The sequence below is a fragment of the Misgurnus anguillicaudatus genome, chromosome 1, assembly GCF_027580225.2.
Source record: "Misgurnus anguillicaudatus chromosome 1, ASM2758022v2, whole genome shotgun sequence".
In the NCBI taxonomy this organism is placed as follows: domain Eukaryota; kingdom Metazoa; phylum Chordata; class Actinopteri; order Cypriniformes; family Cobitidae; genus Misgurnus; species Misgurnus anguillicaudatus.
Window position 1 is genome coordinate 19,127,964 of NC_073337.2, and position 24,405 is coordinate 19,152,368.

Here is a 24,405-nt window from a genome sequence, read left to right on the forward strand (position 1 = left end):
GAGAGACAGACAAAGCGAGAGAGAGAGGGGTATAAGATACTTTATATTTATAGGTAAATATTGCAAATGTTATTAGCAGGGATTTATGTAATTTTAATTTATTAAAACAAGTTGTTTCTGGAATTATAATAATTAAAGTGTGTTTTTACTGAAATAGATCCCTTATTTAATTCTTGTGGCATCAAGCAAATCTAATAACAGTATAACAACAGCAGTCTGAACCTGTTATTGGGTGTCCAGCTATTGATTAGAGGGCAACCGTGATGATCAAAACACAACACTGACATCGAAATACAACAAAAACACCACACAGACCAACAGGCAAACACATATATAAGGCATGAAGAGCAGTAAAGAAGGCATCCTTGCCTTCAGACGGTATGTAATGTACTAACCTGAATTTGGATTTGGAGATCCTATTTCTGGAATGGAAAACAGAATGTATTATACATACAGAACGGACAAGACATCATGAAGGACAGTGTTTCCACAGAGACAGCAGATCTGGGGTGACAGTCAGTTGCCCTGCTCATACTGTATGTACATTATAGCGCCCCCATGTGGAGCAAAAAATGATGAGCAGAACAACCGAGTGCCACCTAGATAGATAGATAGATAGATAGATAGATAGATAGATAGATAGATAGATAGATAGATAGATAGATAGATAGATAGATAGATAGATAGATAGATAGATAGATAGATAGATAGATAGATAGATATTGAATTCATAAAAAGAAATCAGAAAATTTAAGTATACAAGTTGAGTCATAATAAATAAAGTGAAATGAAACAGGGAATAAGTATTGAGCACACTTTATTTAATACTTTATAGAAAAGCCTTTGTTGGTGATTACAGCTTCTAGATGCCTCTTGTATGGAGAGATCAGTCGTCTGCATTGCTCAGGAGTGATTCTGGCCCATTCTTTCACACAAATTGTCTTTAAATCTTAAAGGTTCCTTGGGCCTTTTTATGAACTTTAATCTTCAGTGCTCTCCATATATTTTCTATGGGATTTAGGTCAGGTGATTGACTGACCACTTCATTGTTTCTTTGGCCATCAAGATGCTATTCAACAATAAGATTACGAAGATCTTGAGAGAGTTTTTTGCTTTTACCCATCATGAAGTCTTTCCTGTGTGCCTCCTGGGTAATGAGAAGCCTTTATAGGCCATCAATTAGGACTAAAGCAACTGATATTAATTAGTACTGATAGGGGGCAGGGTTTCTTTCTCAATACTGACAGATTTCTGGTGATCTCCTGGCTTTCTATGCCATTTTGCACCTTGTTCTCTTCATGTGTTCAATACTTATTCCCTGTGCCGTTTCACTCCATTCACTACGACTCAACTTGTACACCTAAATGTCCCGACCTCCTTGTATGGATTCAATATTTGGCTTGATGGCTACATCTGGTGGAAATTTTGTGTCAATAGCCCACTTAAAAAATCCTCTTACTGGGTGGGTAGGTAAGTAGGTGGGTAGGTAGGTGGGTGGCTTGGGTGAGATTGGATGGATGGATGGATGGATGGATGGACAAACGGGCGGACAGATGATACATAGATGATAGACAGATAATAGATAAATTATAGATGGATGATGCAAGGGGGATGGGTGGGGTGTAGGTAGGTGGGTCGGCAAGTAGGATAGATGGATGGATGGATGGATGGATGATGGATAAATGGATAGATGGATAGATAGATGTATAGATGTATAGATGCATAGATAGATAGATAGATAGATAGATAGATAGATAGATAGATAGATGGATAGATGGCTAGATGGATAGATGGATACATAGATGGATAGATGTATGGATGTATGGATGGATGGATGGATGGATGGACGGACGGACAGATGATAGATAGATGATAGACAGATAATAGATAAATTATAGATGGATGATGGAATGGGGGATGGGTGGGGTGTAGGTAGGTGGGTCGGCAAGTAGGATAGATGGATGGATGGATGGATGGATGATGGATAAATGGATAGATGGATAGATAGATGTATAGATGTATAGATGCATAGATAGATAGATAGATAGATAGATAGATAGATAGATAGATAGATAGATAGATAGATAGATAGATAGATAGATAGATAGATAGATAGATAGATAGATGGATAGATGGCTAGATGGATAGATAGATGGATAGATGTATGTATGGATGGATGGATGGATGGACGGACGGACAGGTGATAGATAGATGATAGACAGATAATAGATAAATTATAGATGGATGATGGAATGGGGGATGGGTGGGGTGTAGGTAGGTGGGTCGGCAAGTAGGATAAATGGATAGATGGATAGATAGATGTATAGATGCATAGATAGATGGATGCATGGATGGATGGATGGATGGATGTATGGATGGATGGATGGATAGATAGATAGAGATATGTAGGTATGTTGGTAAGTAGGTAGGTAGATAGATGGATGGATGGATAAATATAAATTATAAACAGATAAATGAATGGATGCAAGGGTGGATGGGTGGGTGGGTGTGGTGTAGGTATGTAGGTAGATATGTAGATAGATAGATAAGTAGATAGACGGATGGATGGATGGATGACAGATAGACTATAGACTGATAGATTGATGGATACAAGGGTGGATGGGTGGGTGGGGTGTAGGTATGTAGGTAGATAGATGGATGGATGGACGGACAGACAGATGATAGATAAATTATAGAAGGATAGATGGATGGATGCAAGGGCGGATGGTGGGGTGTAGATATATAGATAGATAGATAGATAGATAGATAGATAGATAGATAGATAGATAGATAGATAGATAGATAGATAGATAGATAGATAGATAGATAGATAGATAGATAGATAGATAGATAGATAGATAGATAGATAGATAGATAGACATATAGACATATAGACAGATAGATAGATAGATAGATAGATAGATAGATAGATAGATAGATAGATAGATAGATAGATAGATAGACAGACAGACAGACAGACAGACAGACAGACAGACAGACAGACAGACAGACAGACAGACAGACAGACAGACAGACAGACAGACAGACAGACAGACAGACAGACAGACAGACAGACAGACAGACAGATAGATAGATAGATAGATAGATAGATAGATAGATAGATAGATACTTTTGTGTGTCTGCATCCTATCTTTGTAAAAAAATTGAAGTCTGCGACTCTTCGACTACTGACTAAAGTTTATAATTTCACTAAAAGTCTAGTAATCACTTATATATTCTACAATTATATATATTCTGAAGTATATGAGTCTTTTAATGTGGGATTTATGCATGCATAATATTGTTGTTTATATACTGCATGTATGTATGTGTGTTTATGGGGTATTGTGGCAGGACACCTACAGTAACTGTAGCACGCAGTAGAGTTTTACCCCACCAATAAGTACAAGTGTCTTCCTGTCTGATATGTTCTTTCAAATTGAACTGACAACAGCAGACAGCAGACAGAAAGAGTTTGCAGACAACACAGTGCACATTAAAAGTATGACACTGAAGATCACGGGAGCGAAAGAAGCCACTCATTGGGCCCTTTAACCATGCTTACTAATAAGCAGTAACTTAGCATTCAAAACCTTTTAAACTAGTGCATGACATTCAAACTAAGATCTTTATGTAAGGGTCTGAAAATAAATCATAAATAAACTAATAAAAAACTCACAAAAGTGAAACCCAAGAGGAATAGAGTATAAATACTTGCATAGGCCTGAAAAGCAAAAATAGATCTAGAGAAAAACTAAAGATCAGAAAGGAAAAGAGAAGATGGGAGAAATGTGATGCTGTGGAGACTTACGCCATACGAGTGCAGCAGGTTTCTCCTTCCATATCTCCAGCTGGAGCATTATCAGTGTTCACAGACTCATTTTCACTAGCTGGCATACTCACTGCAAAAGAGAGAGAGAATGAGAGAGACAGAAGAGAGATGAATTCTAGCAAAGATAATACTCATCTTCTCATCAGTGCTCATCTATGGCTGCTTACTGCACATCTCTACTAAGACACACAAACAATGTGTTACTGACTTAAACCAGCAAAAAAATAAAAAAAACAAAACTTGTACAGAATCATGATGTGCACAATATGTAAATTATATACAATATTATTATACATAAAAGGTGTTAAAAGTGGTTCACTGGTTATAGTAGTGCTACAGTCCTGCTACATACTGTAGGTGCTATATAGGTTCCCTATGATTACAAGCCAGTGAAGCACTTTTAGTGCTATTTAGCACCATTTTTTAGAGTATACAGGTTCTTTTTAGAAATCTCAAATAAACGTGAAATGAAATTATTTATTTATTTGCTATCTGTCATGTCATGTCATGTCAGTGATGGGCTTAGTATGTGCACAAATCTTGTGATGCAATCAGCCAGTACTGTAATGACATCAGTGTCCTGCAGCTTCAGAGCGATTAGTCACATGGTATTTACATCTCAAGTCTCAATTGGTTCAATACCCCATTGTACAATTGCACACCCACAAGCAATGATGGCAAATTTTGCATACTTCAGAGGGTCCCGCGCCAGTCAAGCAACTTCTTTTTGAGTAAACAGATATTATAAATAGGAATCCTATAAAACAGTTTTTTTCCAGGTATTACAATCATCTTGGTTAATTTAAGCATCAACAGCACTTAAAGGGACAGTTCACCCCAAAATAAAAATCTATCATTATTTATTTACCCTCAGGTTGTTACACACCTGTACAGTATACATTTTTTTTGTTTTGCTGAACACAAAGGAAGATATTTTAAGCGTTTTTAAGCACTTCCTTAGCGTTTATTTTTCCTACTATGGAAGTCAGTGGTGCTCCTGTGTCATGCTTGATTACAAATTTCCTTTGTGTTCAGAAGATCAAATGTATACAGGTCTGTAAAAACCTGAGGGTGAATAAACAATGACATCATTTTTGTTTATTGGGTAAAATGTTGGTAGTACTACATGAAATAATACAAAGAAACTCACCCCTTCATATATGCCGTGTAAAACATTACATTGTAAACCAAAACAATGCTAATCTACCTATCAACATGCAGGGCTGAGATTCCAGCCTATTAGCATGCATAGAGGGCAGGTTCAAGCAGGGGCTTTAAATTTCATGCTGCATTTTCATTTGCTCTGACCTTGATCCCTAATTCTCTTTCTTAGATCTGTCAATCATAAACAAATTCACATTATTATCAAGACTACACTGCCCCTGGAAATGGGATTATGGGATTACAGTGATCAGATATTCCGAGAAAGGATTACATATGTCAAGATGTGACATTACATCATCAGTACGCATATCCAAATGTATTTTGGAAAAAAAGATAAACAATAATCGTTACTATTGTAATTATTTTTTACAGATATTGCAGCTAAAACACAACTTCTCTCTAAACAATCCAAGCATGGACCGAATATGCACATGCATCAGTTTTAGGAGAAATACCCATGATCCTTATTTCAATAACATCTCACCAAGACAAATCAGAACCTCAGAATCGCCATCTAAAACACGATGTGCACAGCAAAACCGTTTCTGTCTGGAAATCGCATGCAGCTCGCTTACTAAACAAGCCTGGTGTGTTTTTGAAATTTAACACAAAAATCTGACTCTGATTAAAATACCTGGAGAAAAAAAAATCATCATGCTAAAAGTCCAGATATTTCAAACAGACAAACTTCTACCACCCAAACAAAACAATCAGTTAAAATTTCAAAACACAGATTTTCATGCCCATCCTAATTCAGAACACTAAGGATACCCATCACCCTGCCGCACCCAGAATGCCCTGCCTAAGGCAAAGGAGGGTAGGCCGAGGGGTCAGCGCAAAAGGTTTGAGGGTGCCTCTGCCATGCACACTTAAAAGTAAACCATGGGTGCTTTGGAGACGCACACGCCTTACGAAGCAGAGCCGCTTTTTTCTTCACTGCCCCACGGATGTACTGTAAACGGTGAGTCTTTCCTGAAAACAACAGAGCAAGACTAAAACAGTCATAGACAGACAGACACTTACACACACAAAGAACACAGAAAAGAGGTCGAGACGCCACAGGCCCTCACTCTACCTTAAACATTTATTACTGAGGCAGTCACATCCAATACAAGACAAAACACAAGCAAACAAACAAACATGTCAGAGGCGCCGTCTAAAATGTAGATACATGTAAGCAGCATTCAGTATACACACAAACCCTAAGCGTGGAGTCAGAGAGCATCTGAGTACACGGCATGTTTAGGTTGATTTTATGTATTACTATTAAAGTTGTAAATAAAAACAGTTTCATTGCTGTGGTGCAATGACATGTTTCCGCCACTAGTTGCATCTCAGTATGTGTTTGAAGTTAAAGAGGCATGTGTGTTCCCATCTGATCTCAGACTGAGAAATCTCAGGCTCTGAAAGGCCAACTTCTAAAATAAGTCTAAATACATAAACACACATACGCTTTTAAAAATATATAAAGATATATATACATATATATATATATTCTTGTAGGGACTTCCCCACAACTACTATTTATTATTTTAAACCAATTATGCTTAAACAAACTCCCCCAAAATCCTTAACTAACATAACAGGAAAATATCTAGATCTCCACTGAACCTTTTGTCCACACACGCACACACTTTTGGTAGCTTTTGCTTATTATAAAGAAATGTTCAGAAATTGAAATCCAATAGAGTGCCGCAGGAATGACGTGATTTTGTAGGCCAAACCGGAAGTTAGCGGGACACTGGTTCCCATGCATTTTTTCCATAGACTTTTGGATAATCGCAAAAAATAAGCTCTGTGTTTCACAAAAGTTTATGAAACTAACACGTTTTATCCAACAAGTAAGTCTTCACAGATGAACAAACTTTTATGAATTTTAAAGTAAAAATTGGACTTTTTATATTTTTAGTAAACACATTTACACTTCAAAATTCATACATTTTGTGTTTATCTGATATTGCACTGAATCAAAATCAAAACAAATCAAAACCATACAAAAAAAAGGATTGAATCGAATTACCAAATTGGTCGCGATACCCAGCCCTAAAGCTTTTAAAAATCAGAAACCAGTATATACTGTATTTAAAAAATTATAATATTTTATAAATTAATCAATAGAAGTTTTTTATTATGTTATTGTGTATTGATTACGATTGGCAAAACTAGGGTTTTACTACAGTAATCTTGTTTTTTATGGCAAAACCATAATCAATTTGTACACAATGATTTTGTGGCTTAGTAAATTTAACTAAATAAAATGAGTAAATTCTATTTAAAACTATTGTTTTTTAAACAAATTTTAGTAAAAATAACACAAAAAGGTGAGTAATTCTAAATTAACACTTATTTAGTAAATTCAACTAAATTTGATCATGTCAAATTTGTAAAAAGGAAATTAAATTAATCATTTTTGGTTAAAACTACTTGAACTATTTTAGTAAATATAACTAACTAGGCAGTGGACTAAAAACACGGAGCCCCTAAGGGGACATGGAGCAAAAATTAAATAAAGTTTAGTTTCGCGTGCACAAGTGAAACTATCGTGTGCTCACGTGAAACTTTCGCTTTCACTTGTGCGTGCGAAAGTTTCACGTGAGCACGCAAAACTAAACTTAAAAAACAATTCTGCACATGAAAGTTTCATGTGAGCACATGAAACTAAATTTTAGATGTCACCTTAGGGGCTCGGTATAAAATAATAGGCTGTATTAACTAAAAAATATAGTGCATCATTTTTGCATCCACTTTTTTGCTTAATTGCTTAAATTGCTTAAAATTCCATGTAAAACTTACTTAAAAAAGTGGATGCAAAAATGATGTACTGTATTAAATTTTTTTTGTAAATCCAGCGATTATATTTTTCAGTGTAGCAACCAGGGTTTAACCATAATAACCATGTTTTTGTTTTTTACTGTAGTAAAACCATGGCTAATTTTCAAAAAGAGTATAGTATTGTATAAGTATGTACTTATACTTATTGAATAAATATGTACTTATACTTATTGTATAAGTATGTACTTATACTTATTGTATAAGAGGACATAAAAAACTCTAGCACATACTTAAGGGTGAATGTCTTCATTTTAACCATTTCTGTATACATTAAATGTACAGTTATTATACTTCAAATGTCAAAGTGCAATTTGCAACACTTCTCTCACACACACATACACACTCGCACTAACATGCACACACAGACAACCTCACCCGTACTTCCTCGTCCCATTCTCTTGTACTTACGATTTCTAGGCTTGTCATCATCAAGTCCTTCGTCGTCATTCTCAGGGTCGATGTCCTCCGCCTGTGTGATCCAGTCCAGGTATCCCTTCAGATCCTCCTCCAACTGCTGTTTCTCTCTGAGTTTCTGAAAATCACCACGAGCTTTCGCCTTTTCTCGCTCTTTGGAGAACTCTCTAAGAAACAGCAAGAGAGTCTTTTTTTAAATATCTATCTGACTGAATTAGAGGAAATCAACCAAGGACTATATCTGTCGAATGCAACTTAAAATCAATTGAAATCAAACATTTATTTTTTGAGTAGACTACTATTTTAAGATCCATTTCCCAATGCACAACCAAGATAGAGTGACAGAGAGAGAGAGAGGAAAAAAAAGACAGAGGAATGGAGTGTGTCCCTTACCCGCTTAAAACCCCAAGAACCAAATTAAGAACAAAAAAGGAGCCAATGATGATTAAAGTAACAAAATAAAGCCACGGCCAGGAATTCCCTATAGCATCATTCACCTGGGAACGGAGGAAGGGGTGGAATTTGGGGAGAGAGGGGTATATAAAGTTGAAAAGGCATGAATGAATGATTAGTATGTGTCTGACCTGAACACACAGGCAAAACAAACCCTCCCTATATTTCTCTCTTTGGTTCTCTGTCCCTCTATCCCTGTGCTTTTAAAAGTGGTTCAAGCTGATCTCGTGCCATTGTCTTGTACACAGAAAACACACACACACGTTCGCTCAACACACAATGCTTACCCGCTCAACACACCCAGAACCAGATTTAGAACGAAAAAGGATCCAAAGATGACCAGACTGACAAAATAAACCCATGGAAGCTCATAACCCATGGCGTCCTGCATCTGAGATGGGGAAGGATCAGTTAGAGAAAAGAGGAGAAGAGAGGAAAACAATGACAGAAAGACAAGTGCAGTGAACAGCACATGCTTGTCCCTCAGAAACCCAGAACATCAAGCAAACCCATCAAGCGTAGAGCATCTTTAACAGAGAGAAAGAGAGAGAGAGACACTTTCAAGCAAGTCTGTTTGACTGCATTAGGAGGTGACATCAGCAAAGACATCAATCACTTCAAGTGGAAGTGTCTGGAAGAGTGCTGGGGATAAGACAACTGTAAAGATGGGCTGTAGAGCTAAGCAGTGAGATAAATCTCTCTCTTACAAACACACAGACACATTCAAACCTATGAAACTATACTGTAAGGACCTCTCATAGACGCAAAGATATTTACTGTACCTTACATCTATACCTAAACTAGAACTAAAAAGATGTCTTTATAAGAAATATTTTTTATTGTGTTTCTCTGTGCTGGACCATGTTTGTGTGTGTGTGTGTGTGTGATGTTACTGGATCAGACTCACCCAGTACAGGACATCAGTCCAGCCCTCCATTGTGATGCACTGAAACACAGTCAGCATGGCAAATGCAAAGTTATCAAAGTTCGTGATTCCATCATTCGGTCCTTCCCATCCCATCATGCATTGCGTTATATTGGGCGGCGAGCAGTGTCGTCCGTGGGCGGAGCTTGGGGCGCATGGGGCTGGCTTCTCCTCGGATATAGCACCTAAACGAAACCATCACTTTAGTCAGCTGATAAATGAAATGACGACTATATCGGGGGGAGAAGCAAACACTCAACCTCTTTGTCCGTCTTTGAAGAAGAAGCAGGTTCTGTGCATCTTGCCCATGAAGAGCTCGAGGCCGATGATGGCGTAGATGATGATGACGAACAGAACAAGCAAAGCGATGTGCAGGAGGGGAACCATGGCTTTAATGATGGAGTTCAACACCACCTGTAAACCTGTAGCCAAACCAAACTTCTAAGCAACGGCAACGCATTCAACAAAACTGCATTTGCAGAAACAAAGACACATCACTTCCTCATGGATATTTTGTGGGTTCGTTTACATTGACATGTGTAATGATCAATATTAAGGTGAAAATCATTTTTGCAAAATGAAAAAAAAAAAATTTCATAAGCAACTGAACTATTTTTGCTTTGTTTGGTGCTGCTAGTGGTGCAGAAAGGAATATGCTATAAACCTGTGACCTAGTATAAATCTCAAGTTTTAAATTTACTTTAAATGTCAGTGTATTCATTTGCATTGATAATCACAGCACAAAAAAAACTAAATCTGTATGCATTGCAACATCGTAACCAAATTCACGCTTGTTGAAGCATTCACACTTTAACCGAAAACACAAAAACTGACGCAGAAATCCATGTCCGTGAGCGAGTATGTGTTGCCAGGTCCGCAGCCTTCAGGTGGAGTTAAAGGTGGGATGTATGGTCTCTGAAAGCCAATTTTCCCTACTGAAAAATCCAGCATAAGCTGGTAGCTGTCTTTAGCTGGTTTAAAGTGGCAGTAGCTGGTCTAAGCTGGTCCTCCCACAGCTTAAAAAGTGACCAAAACACAGCTAGACCAGTTTGCTACACCAGCAATACCAGCTAGAACCAAGCTGGGGGACCTGCTAAAACCAGCTCACCAGCTTATGCTGGTCCTAGCTGGATTTTTCAGTAGGGTTGATATTTGAAATCACCTAAACAAACACGCCCCTATCCCAATAGGATCTGGACCTTCTTTTGATAGACCCGCCCCACACAACCCAGGCAACGATGTCGGTTAGTAGACACGCCCCTTACTGTTGATTGACTACAAGTGTGTACTCGGTCCGACTCTCTTTTCCAAAGTGTTTTTCAAAAATCATGCACAACGCCTTTAAGGACCGGGCTAATTTTAAACTGTTTCATGAGTTTATTTTATCAGTGGGTTAAAGATGGAAGGGTTTCATTCATCAGTTGTTGGTATTTGGGTTGTAAATGGTCACTGGGATGCTTCTGGCCTTATTTTCAATGGCTATGGGTCGGTTTTGTCACAGGAATCTGGCAACTCATGCAGTCGCACACACAGAAGTCCAGGTGACGGTACGTGATTGAGGTACGCTATGAAAACATGAGGAAACTAAAGTGAGTTTCTAAATAATATTGACAATCTTGTTTGACTCAATCATTATGGCTCCTGTAGCTGAACATCTGATTTTTGTGCGAAGCAGGGAAAGAAAACCAGAATAAAGAGATGATGAGTTTGAGGGAGGTAAGATGTGGTCAGTTTTAGATGTCAGGTGAAAACATTTTAGGAACATCTCAGTATTTTAAATGCATACATGTTTACCTTTCCTAATACTTGCAGTGTATGTATGGTTGGTTAAAGGTGCCAAAGAATACATTGAAATGATATGTTTAATTATTATCTGATATCTACATAGAAAGCATGTGGCTTTATTAAGTGCAAAATTATCCAGAGACCGTTTTACATGTCCATTTACAACCCTAGGATTTGTCTGTAGAATGAAATTATTATTACCTTATTTGAAAGGGTCATGAATAATAATGTTGAACTCTGCTCTGATTGGCTGTTTCACAGAGCAGCTCCTTCAGTAGCTCTGTGTGTGTGTGTAAACAGACCTTATGTTTGACCCTGTATCAGATGAAGATACAGAATTTAAGGAATAATCAATTGTTTGGAGATTGTTAACTCTTTCCCCGCCATTGACGAGTTAACTCGTCAATTAAGAGAAAAGGCTTTCCTGCCAATGACGCGTTTTTCTGGCAATCCGTATTTCCATATATACCCCGAATATAAGACAACCCTGAATATAAGACGAACCCCCATTTTCCAGACTTATTTATTGGGAAAAAAAGAGATTTTGTGGAAAAAATCTGGTTTTCAACAGAAAATAATTTTATTTGAAAATTCTAGTGATACTTCAATGGAAAAACATTTTAACACCATTCATTAAATATTTTGATAAATTTGTCACATAATAAAGTGCACTCTGTCAATGAATGAGTTCAGAAATGAATGAATGAGTGACAAAAATGAATAACCATTCCACAAAAATGCAATAATTATGTAGGCCCATGTATATATGTAACTGTGTTACTGTGAAGATAGATAGAAAATAACCATCTGCTTTAAATCAAACACATCTAACCTATCGTGCCCTCTACTTTTTCCCCGTGATTTCGTCTATATCGCGAATATAAGACAACCCCCCCCCCATTATTCAGTCTATTTATAGTACAAAAACCTTGTCTTATATTCGGGTATTCACCAGTTGGTGCTCTTACCCAACTTATAAAACCTGGAAGCAACCATTAAGGTCAAACAGTAAGAACTCCATGTATGTTTTGATAATCGCTTTGAATCGGATCTCTATCAAAAGTTCTTAACAAAAATGCAATCATTTCAGCTTTTTGCTCAAAATTAAGTATTTTCTGAAGAAACCTACACATATTTGAGAGGTGATAAAAAAGAACAAGGTAGGATGAAACTTTTGATATATTGTATGTTTATATATTTAAAGGGGTTCAATGGTATTTCAAGCATTCTGACTTATTAACATGGCTATAGAGTTGTTTCCTCATGCTAAACGTAGTCAAAGTGTCAAAAAAGCATTTGGGCGTGTTACAGTGTTACAGAGTATTTCTGTGCCGAATGCACTTCGCCAGGGTTCGTACAAGTTTCGGAAAGTTTTTTTTTCGATTACAGGTCCAACTGACGTTTCAGGGGATTTCTATACATATCACTTCTTTATATGGGCACTTCCCCCAGAAAACCCGCCCACCCGTCAATCAGCGGGAGACGCTACAACTTGCAAACATCTTATCACGCCACACAGCTTTGTTTAATTTCAAAACTCAACAATGGGACGAAAGAAGAAGTGTGTTTTTGGATGTAAGGAGAAGAAAGCCAGCCTTATGAAAACAATGGATATAGTTTATTATCCGGGGTACCAGCGGAGTTTTGCGTGTGTGTTTGATGCCCTGGATTTTCCCAACCGCGTCATTAGTTGCATGCAGTAAGTAAGACTTCTGTCTTATGTTGGAAATAGGCGCGTGCATATTATATAAATGACACATTATATAAATATTATATATTATATAAATTTATTAATCTATGCCTAGGAAAATACAGTTTTACATTCTACGGCACCTTTAAGCGAGTAATGGGGGGCACGTGTCCCAGTACAGCTTTGTGTCTAGCAACGCTCCTGCCATAAGCAGAAGTTAATGGTTCATATTCAGTGAAAATTGTGATGTTTCATTTACATCAGAGGCAAATTTACACACTCTCTCTATCTGTACCTCAGCCATGAGTCATCATGGCTGACTTACTCAACAATCATCAGACAAAAGCCTGTTTAGGTGTGTGTGTGTACTTACTAGGTACTCCAGACACGAGTCTCAGAGGTCTCAACACTCTAAAGGCTCGCAACGCTTTTACATCAAAACCTGCAGCCTTGCCTCCTATTGAAGTCCCACCATCTCCTTTAGTGGCCTGCTCTAATATTGCACTGAAGAGCCTGAGAGAGAGAGAGAGAGAGAGAGAGAGAGAGAGAGAGAAATAAACAGAGAGGTATTAGTAACTTGATATGTTTTGACACATTCCTACTCATCATCATGTTTACATTTCAGATAAATAAAACAGAATTACATAATACAAAATATTATTTGAAAATTGAAAAAAAAAACACAGAACTAGGGATGCTTTGATAGGATTTTTTGGGGCCGATACCGATAACGATTTAAACAGACATCTTCTGTCCGATACCGATATTAAACACTTGTATACAATACTATACAGTTGGTCTATTAGCTAGTTTATTTCTACATCAAATTATTTTTACTGAACATGGATTTGATCTAATTAGTAACATTCAACTGACCAACATAATAAGAGAGGCACAAATTAAGCTAAAACAACTATAATAAGACAGCATGACAACCTTCAAAGGTGGTTTTTGCTATTCAGCATTTATTTTATTAACAACATTAACTCATTTTTTTTTACATATAATTGATTTCTTTATGCAGTTAATTAATAAACAATCTGTATCGGCCTTTCTCGTGCGATTGCCGATATGCCGATGGTTTCAAATTCAGCAAAAATCGGCAGATAAATATCGGCGGCCGATACATCGGTGCATCACTACACAGAACCGATTTAGCCATCGTGATCTGCCTTTCTCATAAATCTGCTCTAGGATCAGCCTTACAGGAAAAGAAAGTCTAACAAGAAGTTTATTATTCAGAGTTCATGTTTTTGTAGCAGTGAGCTACACAAACACACAAACTAAATCATCACAAGCACTTTTCATTCTGACTGTTTCTGAAAATTCACCTCTGGGTAAAGTAAACATGCCTGAACGCTTCGAAAGATCGGATGATTTTCAATAAATTATTTATGTATTTCCCAAAAAGCTACTGTATGAACAACTTTATTAAAATGAGGTCCTTTTTGATTGACAGGTGTAGCCACCTTCATTGTATGGAAAATCACAGCTTTTCACTTATGTATATGTTCTGCGGTAAAAATAACCACATGTGATGTGTCAAGCTATAGACAGGGCTTGGATAGGGGAGACTCGAGGGGCTAAGTCCAGTGAGTAAATTTCAAGGGGGGACACAGTTCAAATTCAAAATGAAGAGAATTGTCATATTTTTTCCATGTAGCAAATCTCACAGTAAATCTCAGACATATCGGCCATTTCCACCAATACATAGAGAGTATAGAGATTTTATCCATTATTTTGTGAACTATCCCTTTAAAATTTGTGACTATTTTAAAACACACATCAGATAACACATGTATAGATGTGTACCTGTCTGTGAAATCCAGGCTAAAGTTTCATAATCTATGAGATTAAGAGCATCAAAGTTTGATTTCACGTTTATTTTAATCTTTGAAATGATCTAACTCAGTCAATAGTAAAGATATCAAGGTTCTTTACATTATGTAGTATGGTTTAATGTAGAAAACTGCAAAATCACAAAACATTACTTTAGCTGGCTTTCCACAGATAAAGTTTCTGGACCAAAAAAAAGTTTTCAGTGTGGTCAAAAGATCATGGGTTTCTTGTGCGGACTTATACAAGAACACAGTACTCACCCCACCACCACGATAATGAAATCCAACAGGTTCCAGCCATTCCGCAGGTATGCGTTTGGGTGACACAGCAGCCCGTATGCAATTACTTTCAGGAATGCTTCCACCGTAAAAATAATGAGAAAAAGATACTCCACACGTTCCTAGAAAGACGAAACAGAAAAGGGATATTAGTTCTCAAATTGCACCAGTCCTAATATCTTTAAAGGAAAATGCATTTAAAGTTCTTTCTCAAGTGTGAGCTGATATAATAATCACAAAATCACCGAGCTATTTGTCTGGATGATGACATTTTATTACATATCAGGAGTATTGGTACAGAACAGATATCATACACACAAGCACGCAGAACTGAGCACTTTGTGTTCGAGGGGATTACAGAGAAGAAATGCTGCATCTGTAAATGCCAGATGAGTTACAAAACCTACAAAGCTGACTGCCTCACTATTTTTCTGCGAGGGTGAAAATACAGACATTTATCTCTGAGGAGAAGCCTAAAGTGATGCACTTGTTTAAACAGAAAGTAACAGTGAGAATTACATGCAGTCTCATCCAGTAAAAATTGACAAAATTGGGATATTTGCAAGATTAATAACTTCCATGATATTCAGAGACAGAAGGATAATTAAACATAGTTTATTTCTGTGTTTTTTACCTAAATGTAATATGTGACCCATGACCACAAAATCAGTCAGAAGAGTCAGTTTTTGGAAATTGAGATTTAGACATCATTTGAAACTTGAATAAATGAGCTATTGCTACAAATATACCCATGCGACTTGAGACTTGAGGTTTTGTGGCTCAGGGTCACATATGTGTGTCTGACTACATTACTTGTGACAAATTACTTAAAGCAATATTCCATTTTCTTAAAAGAAAAATCCAGATAATTTGCTCACCACCATGTCATCCGGGATGTTGATGTCTTTCTTTGTTCAGTCGAGAGGAAATTATGTTTTTTGAGGGGAACATTGCAGGATTTTTCTCATTTTGATGGACTTTAATAGACACCAACAATTAACACTTAACTCAACACATAACAGTTTTTTTCAACAGAGTTTCAAAGGACTATAAACGATCCCAAACGAGGCATAAGGGTCTTATCTAGCGGAACGATTGTCATTTTTGACGGGAAAAATAAAAAATATGCTCTTTAAACCACAACTTTTCGTCTAGGTCCGGTCCAGCGCCACCTAACGCAAATGCGTAGTGACGTAGGGAGGTCACGTGTTACATATATAAAACGCACATTTGCGGACCATTGTAAACAATAAACTGACACAAAGACGTTAATTAGTATCAGTTGACATACAACAACATCGGAACGGTCCTCTTTCAACACACTTGTAAACACTGGGGCGGAGTTTCGTGTTTGTCTTCTGTGACCTCTTGACGTCATGATGTATTGCGTGGGGTCACCTAGCGCATCACGACCGGATCTAGACGAGAAGCTGCGCCCCAAAGGTGTACATCTGTTATTTTTCCTGTCAAAAATGACAATCATTTTGCTAGATAAGAACTCGAACCTTATGCCTCGTTTGGGATTGTTTATAGTCCTTTGAAAAAAACTGTTAAGTGTTGAGTTAAGAGTTAATTGTTGGTGTCTAACCCTGCAATGTTTTCCTAAAAAACATAATTTCTTCTCGACTGAACAAAGAAAGACATCAACATTTTGGATGACATGGTGGTGAGTAAATTACAGACGAGAAGTTGTGCTTTAAAAGTGTATATTTGTTGTTTTTCTTGTCAAGGATGACGGTCGTTTTGCTGGATGGGACCCTTGTGCCTCGTTTGGGATTGTTTATAGTCCTTTGAAAAAAACTGTTAAGTGTTGAGTTGGGTGTTGGTTGTTGGTGTCTATTAAAGTCCATTGGAATGAGAAAAACCCTGCAATGTTTTCCTAAACAACATAATTTCTTCTCGACTGAACAAAGAAAGACATCAACATTTTGGATGACATGGTGGTGAGTAAATTATCTGGATTATTGGAATATTCTTTTAAGACACTGTTTAGTTTGTTTCAATTTGCAGAGAGAACCTAAATTATATTTGCTTGTCAGGGAGTAATATCTTGGAAACGATCAAAACATTGAAACTGATAGTTAAAAAAAAAATCAGCTACTTATTTAATTTCCAATTCAATTCCTTTCCAACTCATAGTTCCAATCCACTGAAAAGCTGCAGAGAAGCCAAAAGACGTGTGATTCAGATCAGAGAAAGGCGCTTCATAACGCTGAGCCAAACATTGCTTACAGTCTATTTAAACAGCATTAGTCATATCGGTGATATTTTAGTACAAAATAACACAATCTTTAGCAAATGAGGCTAATTACCGTAAGTAAAATACAAGTCCAATCTCCCTCCTAATTTGTCAATATGTGCAAATGCAATAAATTTAATATGTTTAACTAAAGGCAAGTTGGTAAAGGTGCACAAGTATTGATCAATTTGATTGGCTGACTTTTTAATACAAAGCCACTTGAAGAAGACATTACAAGGTCAATCTACCTGGAGTAACCTGGGGTTGTCTTCTGCTCAAAGGACATTCAGTGATTGACAAATTAAAAACCATTAAGGTTTTGACTACCAGGTTAACAAAATGGTAATGTAATTATCTACTGTTTAGTAGTGTTGTAGTTCTCGAGACCGGTCTCGGTCTCAAGACCAGTCTCAAGACCACTTTTTAAAGGTCTTGGTCTCGTCTTGGATTCGACCGCATTTTTACTCGGTCTCGTCTCGGTCTCAGACAAAGAGAACTTGGAATTTTATTTCAAGACCGGTCAAGACCACAGCTGATGGCACACTGCAAAAAATTATTTTCAAGAAAAAAATTCTTAGTATTTTTGTCTTGTTTTCAGTAAAAATATCTAAAAATTCTTAAATAAAGAATCTTTTTCTTGATGAAAAAACGACCCAAGAAAATAAGTCTAGTTTTTAGAGCAAAAATATCAAATTTAAGTGATTTTGTGCGTAAAACAAGCAAAAAAATCTGCCAATGGGGTAAGCAAATTTTTCTTGAATTTAGTGTTTAAAGGTGACATAGAATGATTGAACAGAGTATTTATCCTTGTTCTGTGATGTGACATATAGACAAAAGATTTTTTGTTTGGGTCTGTAATGCCTTAAAAGCTTCCTAAAAACCTCTCTCAGATAGCTCTATTAGGGTGGGGGATTTTAAACAAGTGGTTTTGCACCTATTTGGCTCCCCCTACTGGCTTAACTTGCAATCTCATTACTGATTGGCTGACTTTGCTGCCACTCAAAAAATGTAGCCAATTATTTTAAAGTGGATGGGCAGTTAGATGCATGTGATGTCATAAGCATCAGTTTTTCAGATTGGGCTGTTTTCTGGCTGACATTTCTAAAAGAGGAATTTCTATGAGACTGAGATGTTTAGCATGTTTAGCACTTTTTGTATGTTTGTGAATGTGGGTAGACTAACATTATTCAACAAAGACAATGTAAAAATGGTTTTTCATTCTCTGTCCGCTTTAAGAAAAAGGATTTTTGCTTGTTTTATTCACAAAATCACTTAAATTTGATATTTTTGGTCTAATAACTAGATTTTTTTCTTGGGTAGTTTTGCTCATCAAGAAAAAGCTTAATTTAAGAATTTTTAGATATTTTTACTGAAAACAAGACAAAAATACTAAGAATTTTTTTTCTTGAAAATCATTTTTTGCAGTGCACATCACAAATTTATTTTGTATCATTCATTTTATGCAGTTTATTCAGGTTTGGCATATGATGTTGGCATTGATTAAGCATTGTTTAAGTTTCTCCCAATGACAGTTTGTCTAATTTTATAACTAAAAACACCTGCATTGTGTTAAGTGGATGGCAAGCCATGGAAAGACAGTTCAGAATAAATGGTTAATGCAGTGACTTGCAATGGTCTTGGTCTTGACTTGGTCTCAGCCTGTCTTGGTCTTGACTCGGTCTCGACCCTTTAAAGTCTTGGTCTTGTCTCGGTCTCGGCCAGTCTTGGTCTTGGTCATGACTTGGTCTCGGTTTAGGTGGTCTTGACTACAACACTACTGTTTAGTTCAAAAAGATTTTATTCCAAAAAGTTATTCCCAACTTTTGTCACGACTCTGGCTGTCAACATACAAAAATGCTGTGTAAGAATTGTGCACAAATTATCCTTTGTTGTCACCAATAATAGCAGAGTTTAAATTTAGGGTGTATATCCCTTTAAGAAGAAGGATATTTGAGATAAACATGGTGTTTAGTTTATGTGAGATTGCATTATAAATTCAGCTACTCACAAATCAGGGTTAAATGATGTTGAAGCTGTTATCACCTCCTTTACCGTAGACTAAACTCTGAGATCTGGAATCAATCCAAGGCTCTTAAATTAATTAAGCCCAATTACTGACAAGAGCCCCCGGTCAACAGCATAATCAACACCAGCACAATTCACACACACACAGTCTAACAATCACTTTAGGACAAATATCAATCATTAAACATAATATAAATAATAACTAGAGATGAGCTCTTTCTATTAAGCCTGTGTTCTGCCATGTGATTGGATAAAAAGTAAGCGGAACAATTCAGTGTTTAATTTTTTCTCTCTGTAGGCCAGACAACAAAATACAAATTTTCCTATTTCTTCTCTCTCTATATCTCTCATTCTCTCTATCTCTCATTCTCTCTCTCTCTCTATTATGTAAGGGATAATGTAAAGGCAGCCGGTAGTTATTGGGAAATAAGCCCCGACAGTGTGATCAGGACCGCCCTTTAATTTTTTTGGTAAATTAAACAAAACGAAAAATAATTTCTGAGATAGAAATTTGTCCAAAGCAACAAAAATGTCCTGTGAATGTAACAAAGTCATAACAATTCAGTTTTCCAGACTGGAAAGTTTCCCCTTGAGGAAGACCTCATTGTGTCCATACCATAGACTGTAAAAAAAGATGGACGACAACCATTCGCTCTCTTCCATTGGTGAAAAGTGAAGCCGCCAGTGTCCCGATATGGCGCTTACATATTGGGTCTTGAGAGCATTAGCGATTTCGGGACCAGTCATGCGCAGTAGTGAGCAGGAAGTAAAGCCGCGAAATCAAAGCCCCGCCCTCCAAGAATGCGCATAATCAATCACAAGCACAGGTTGCACTGTTTCTATGGTTCTACTGCAGAACAACCCATTATGGCGGTGTGAAATTATATTAATTATAGAAATGTAGATATTAAATTTAAAGCTCCAATTTTCTAGTCCTCCGAAGATCCTGAGAAAAAGACTGTTGGTGTTTCAGTGACTACTTCGCTCGGCTCAGGAATCTGTCAATCACAGCTGTCAATCATGACGTCACACCACCATTTTTATGGCATTAAAGCAACACTAAAGAATTTTTGCTCTTAGCTCCCCCTACAGGTTGGAAGCGGAATTGTCCATTACCACTGTCGTAAATAATTTAGCCTACTCCAGCAAAGCTGGCTCTGATTGGATTGTAGGTCTGCCGTAAAGTAAGTTTTTGTAGTTTTCACTTGAACTACAGGACCGCGACCCGACGGTTGAAACTTCTTTAGTGCAGTTTTGGCCAATAGAGGGGCTGCAAAGCGAATGTGAAAGTGCCGTTCACCCTGTTTCGAGTGGATGAACGACTGAAACTGTTTTGGAAACATTATTTTAAGGTAAAAAAAAAACTATATGGTGTTGCTTTAAATAACTAACTAAAAAGAAACTTATTTTAAAAACAAACACAAAGTGATAAAAACTACAGTAAATGACAAAAAACCATTTCATTAAATTGTTTAGTTGGTCTCAATTCCCATTGAATAACATGAGGGAGGCGGTGTTTATGACCTATACTAGGACCAGTCACTGGGGGGCGATCGAGACGTTTTGGCTTCACGTTTTTGGGCTTGTGCGACACGCTTGGTTTAGAAAAAAGTTAGTAGACGACAACATGTGTCGCTCAACATGTGTCATGCAACGCTTCCAGGTACAACCAATCTCTACACAAGAAATCATGCTAATATACACTCATATCTTCATTCAAATCTACCAAAAACACCTAATTCAAATTTTTATTTCCATAACAAAATCCGATATGACTAAACATAGACGTGGATTTTTTTAACAAATTATTCATATATTGTACACTATCATTTTATAAAATTTTTGCGTAAATGTCCAATATGAATAAAAATTGCTCATATACGGCTGTTTAACTAATATCCTCTATTGAAATGAGTGGAGGCTCTGACCCGGAAACAGTATTCCTCACATCATGACTTAACAAGTGGATATATGCACGGTATTGCTCCGCCCCTTCCCCGATTAGCTGTGTGTGGGGATGTGGTCCACCGGTCAGTGTGAGGTCAGAGGTCGTGGGAGTTGCTCTGAGACAGTCTGCTCCCCCGAGAGCGCATACAGAACAAAATAAGATCTTCGGCCATGAGCACTGAGAGAGACCGAAATATTCCCATGGCTCGATCTTCAACAAAGACTTGACGGGTCACCTAAAAAGCGATTTAAAGTACGCTCATTTGCGAGGACTGTCAACTGCTCAAGGCTGCAGGTTGATTTCTAAATATGAAATACATAAGCGATTTATTGAAAGTTAATAAATTGTAGTTATATTTATATAATAAATAATTAAATAATAGTCGAGTTATTCATTGTTCAGAAAGCTTGGCCTAGATGGGCCCTATGAGGTAACAGAGGCAGAATAGCACAACAACTAATTCGGGAGCCCGTATAAAAACACAGAGGAGACCTTCTGAACATTTTCACATGCACAACATTTATACAGATGTCTTAAAGGCACAGCACCAAAAAAAAAACTCTGTCAGGGAATGAGTAGAAAAGTCAGAAGTCAAAATATATTATGCTTGTTTAAAGACACGAGTTAATAAGTTAAACATAAATGACTCCTTTATAACAAAATACGCAATAGTTGAGTCCATAAACACATAGATTCGGACATTACATTGCAGTAGCTGCCTTATAAGCACAAAGCACATCTGTATCTCTCCATCTGGCTGTGTCACTCTCATAATAGTGTCTTGTGACCCCCTGATCTCTCCTTTTATAGCATCTACAGTTATGATAAGAGTTATGTGTGGTTTACTTTATGATATGCGTGTTTTATCTGACTTGATCATAATTTATGAGTGAACACTGCATTTCATTCAACGACTGACCCGCTGCTCTATGGGAGAAAGAAAAACAGAGACTGTGTGTGAGTAAGAGAGAGATTAACAGGGCTACTCACTCATGCCCATAATTGCAGCGATAGCACATTTAAAAAGGTCAATTTAAGCCTGGAATAGCGTAAGATATCTGTGTGAGAGAGAATGTATTATTAAGAATCTTAGAAGGCGAGATGTGTTGGTTTTCCTTTGAACCAGCTGGCAAAGTGACAAAAGCGCATACACTGAGGCATCTGGTTTGGTGCATCCCTGTGCTTTCAGGTTCAAACTGCCTCGGATCCAAGACCTGCTGACTCCCTGTCCTGCTCTGGATACTCACACACACCCATATCAAAGTAAAAGATAATTATAGACCAAACACAGGCAATTTCAAGCTCCTATTTAGTTCAGTTCTCCAAGGCGAGCATTAACTTTGATGCGCAACTCAACTATTTGTGTTTGTTCCTTCGCATGAATTATACATCAAATCAGCCATCATGTTCTACTAATGTAAGGTTTTATTACTTTTATAAATGGTAAGATGTAGAATTTCAACCCTGACGGATGATAGTAAAAGTGACATAGTGGCCAATCCATACCACAATATAAAGGCAAATGCAGTAATTCACAAACACTGAAACTGAGAAAAATGCCCAAAACGGGATACTCCATCCAAATATCAAAATTACCCCCCATGATGTACTCACCTTCAAGCAATCAGAGATAAATATGTCCATCATCTTTCAGGAGACGTTATTTTAGTAAATGTCCTTGCTCATCCAAGCTTTATAATGGTAAAAACAGGGATCAGACAACAACATCTGACTTTAAACCCAGAAAAGTGCACGAGATTCAACCGAGAGTTTTAACGTAGTTGCCATGGGTATGTTGCGCAGTGACTCTCGTGAATCGAGTGAGTACAAGATGTTGTTAGCGTGGGTTCACACCAACCGCAACTGAGGCGGCAAATTTGCGTCTACCGCGTCTAGTTTGCCGCTTGAACATTTTGAGTTTACTCGCTTCATTCACGCATGAAAGACACACGTGAAATTTTAGTTATGCTACGTACACACCAAACGCGGGGCATTGCATTACACACTCTAGATTGCTCGCAGGATTTAACTTCGTGCCATGCAAAATTTTTATTTTTTCAAATTGGGCAAAGACATGTTTGAGGCGAATAACGCTTGTTTTCGCAGCAAACGCGCCGCCCCACGCAAGGACGCGTCTAATCGCGTCTTTGCATTGACTTTGTATGTAATCTACTCGCACAAATTGTTGAACTAGCATCTGGTGTGAACCCACAGTTATTGAGATATTCACGTGGAAATTCACATCATGGGAGGGGCTTTTGCGACTGCTCGCTTTATGTAATCACGTTACTACTAGAACAAGCTCCTGATTGGTTAACACGGCACGTTTTTCCGCCAAAGTTCAAATTTTTCAACTCGCCCGTTTTCCACGGAAACGTTCAATTCGGGCCATTCGCGCAAACTAGCCGCGCGAATGAGGCGGAATCGCGTCTACCGTGCCGCGTGAGACCTCCAGACACGAGTCAACGCGTCTTTAAATTGACTTAACATTGAAATCACTTGCGCTTGACACCTCAACTGCGGCTGGTCTGAAGGCAGCATTATCGGAAGCTAGTTATTACAGTTCATTAAAGTTTAAAATATGGATATTTTTCTTACAATGTCACATTGATTACCCGCAAAATACCTAAAACAGTTGCCCGCCAGCATTTTTTGTGATTTTCACAAGTTTCAAAGAACGCTTCCAGGAAAATTTTCTTCTAAAAATATATAAACATACAAATATATCAAATGAAAAAACAAAACCTCTGCTTTCAAACAAACAACAAACAAAACAGGAATTGTTTCATCCTATCTACATTTTTCTCTGCTTATAAACTCTTAAATATGGGTATTTTCTTCAAAAATTGCATTTATGTAAAGGAATTTTGTTAGAGATCAGATTCAGAACGATTATCAAAACATACACAGAGTGTAAAATTAATAAATATTTTTTTATTTCAGTTTTACAGACAACCATAAAAACTCATCAGGAACACATT

The 24,405-nt window shown here is 37.3% G+C and overlaps 1 protein-coding gene across 11 annotated transcripts in view; it reads right to left on the reverse strand.

Annotated features, from left to right (window-relative positions):
- Nucleotides 1–24,405, reverse strand: part of cacna1c (calcium channel, voltage-dependent, L type, alpha 1C subunit) — a 181,982-nt gene that overhangs the window by 42,168 nt on the left and 115,409 nt on the right. For 5 of the 11 annotated variants that reach the window (XM_073867656.1, XM_073867676.1, XM_073867677.1 and 2 more), the window contains exons 4-11: nucleotides 15,195–15,334; nucleotides 13,469–13,608; nucleotides 9,881–10,042; nucleotides 9,603–9,805; nucleotides 8,983–9,086; nucleotides 8,237–8,409; nucleotides 3,812–3,902; nucleotides 396–422 (exon numbers count right to left, since the gene is read on the reverse strand). In XM_073867656.1, coding sequence (XP_073723757.1) covers nucleotides 396–422; nucleotides 3,812–3,902; nucleotides 8,237–8,409; nucleotides 8,983–9,086; nucleotides 9,603–9,805; nucleotides 9,881–10,042; nucleotides 13,469–13,608; nucleotides 15,195–15,334 — 1,040 coding nt within the window. Of the gene's footprint in view, nucleotides 1–395; nucleotides 423–3,811; nucleotides 3,903–5,899; nucleotides 5,969–8,236; nucleotides 8,410–8,635; nucleotides 8,740–8,982; nucleotides 9,087–9,602; nucleotides 9,806–9,880; nucleotides 10,043–13,468; nucleotides 13,609–15,194; nucleotides 15,335–24,405 lie in introns of all 11 variants that reach the window. The other 6 variants (XM_073867683.1, XM_073867681.1, XM_073867666.1 and 3 more) reach the window with 2 other exon arrangements.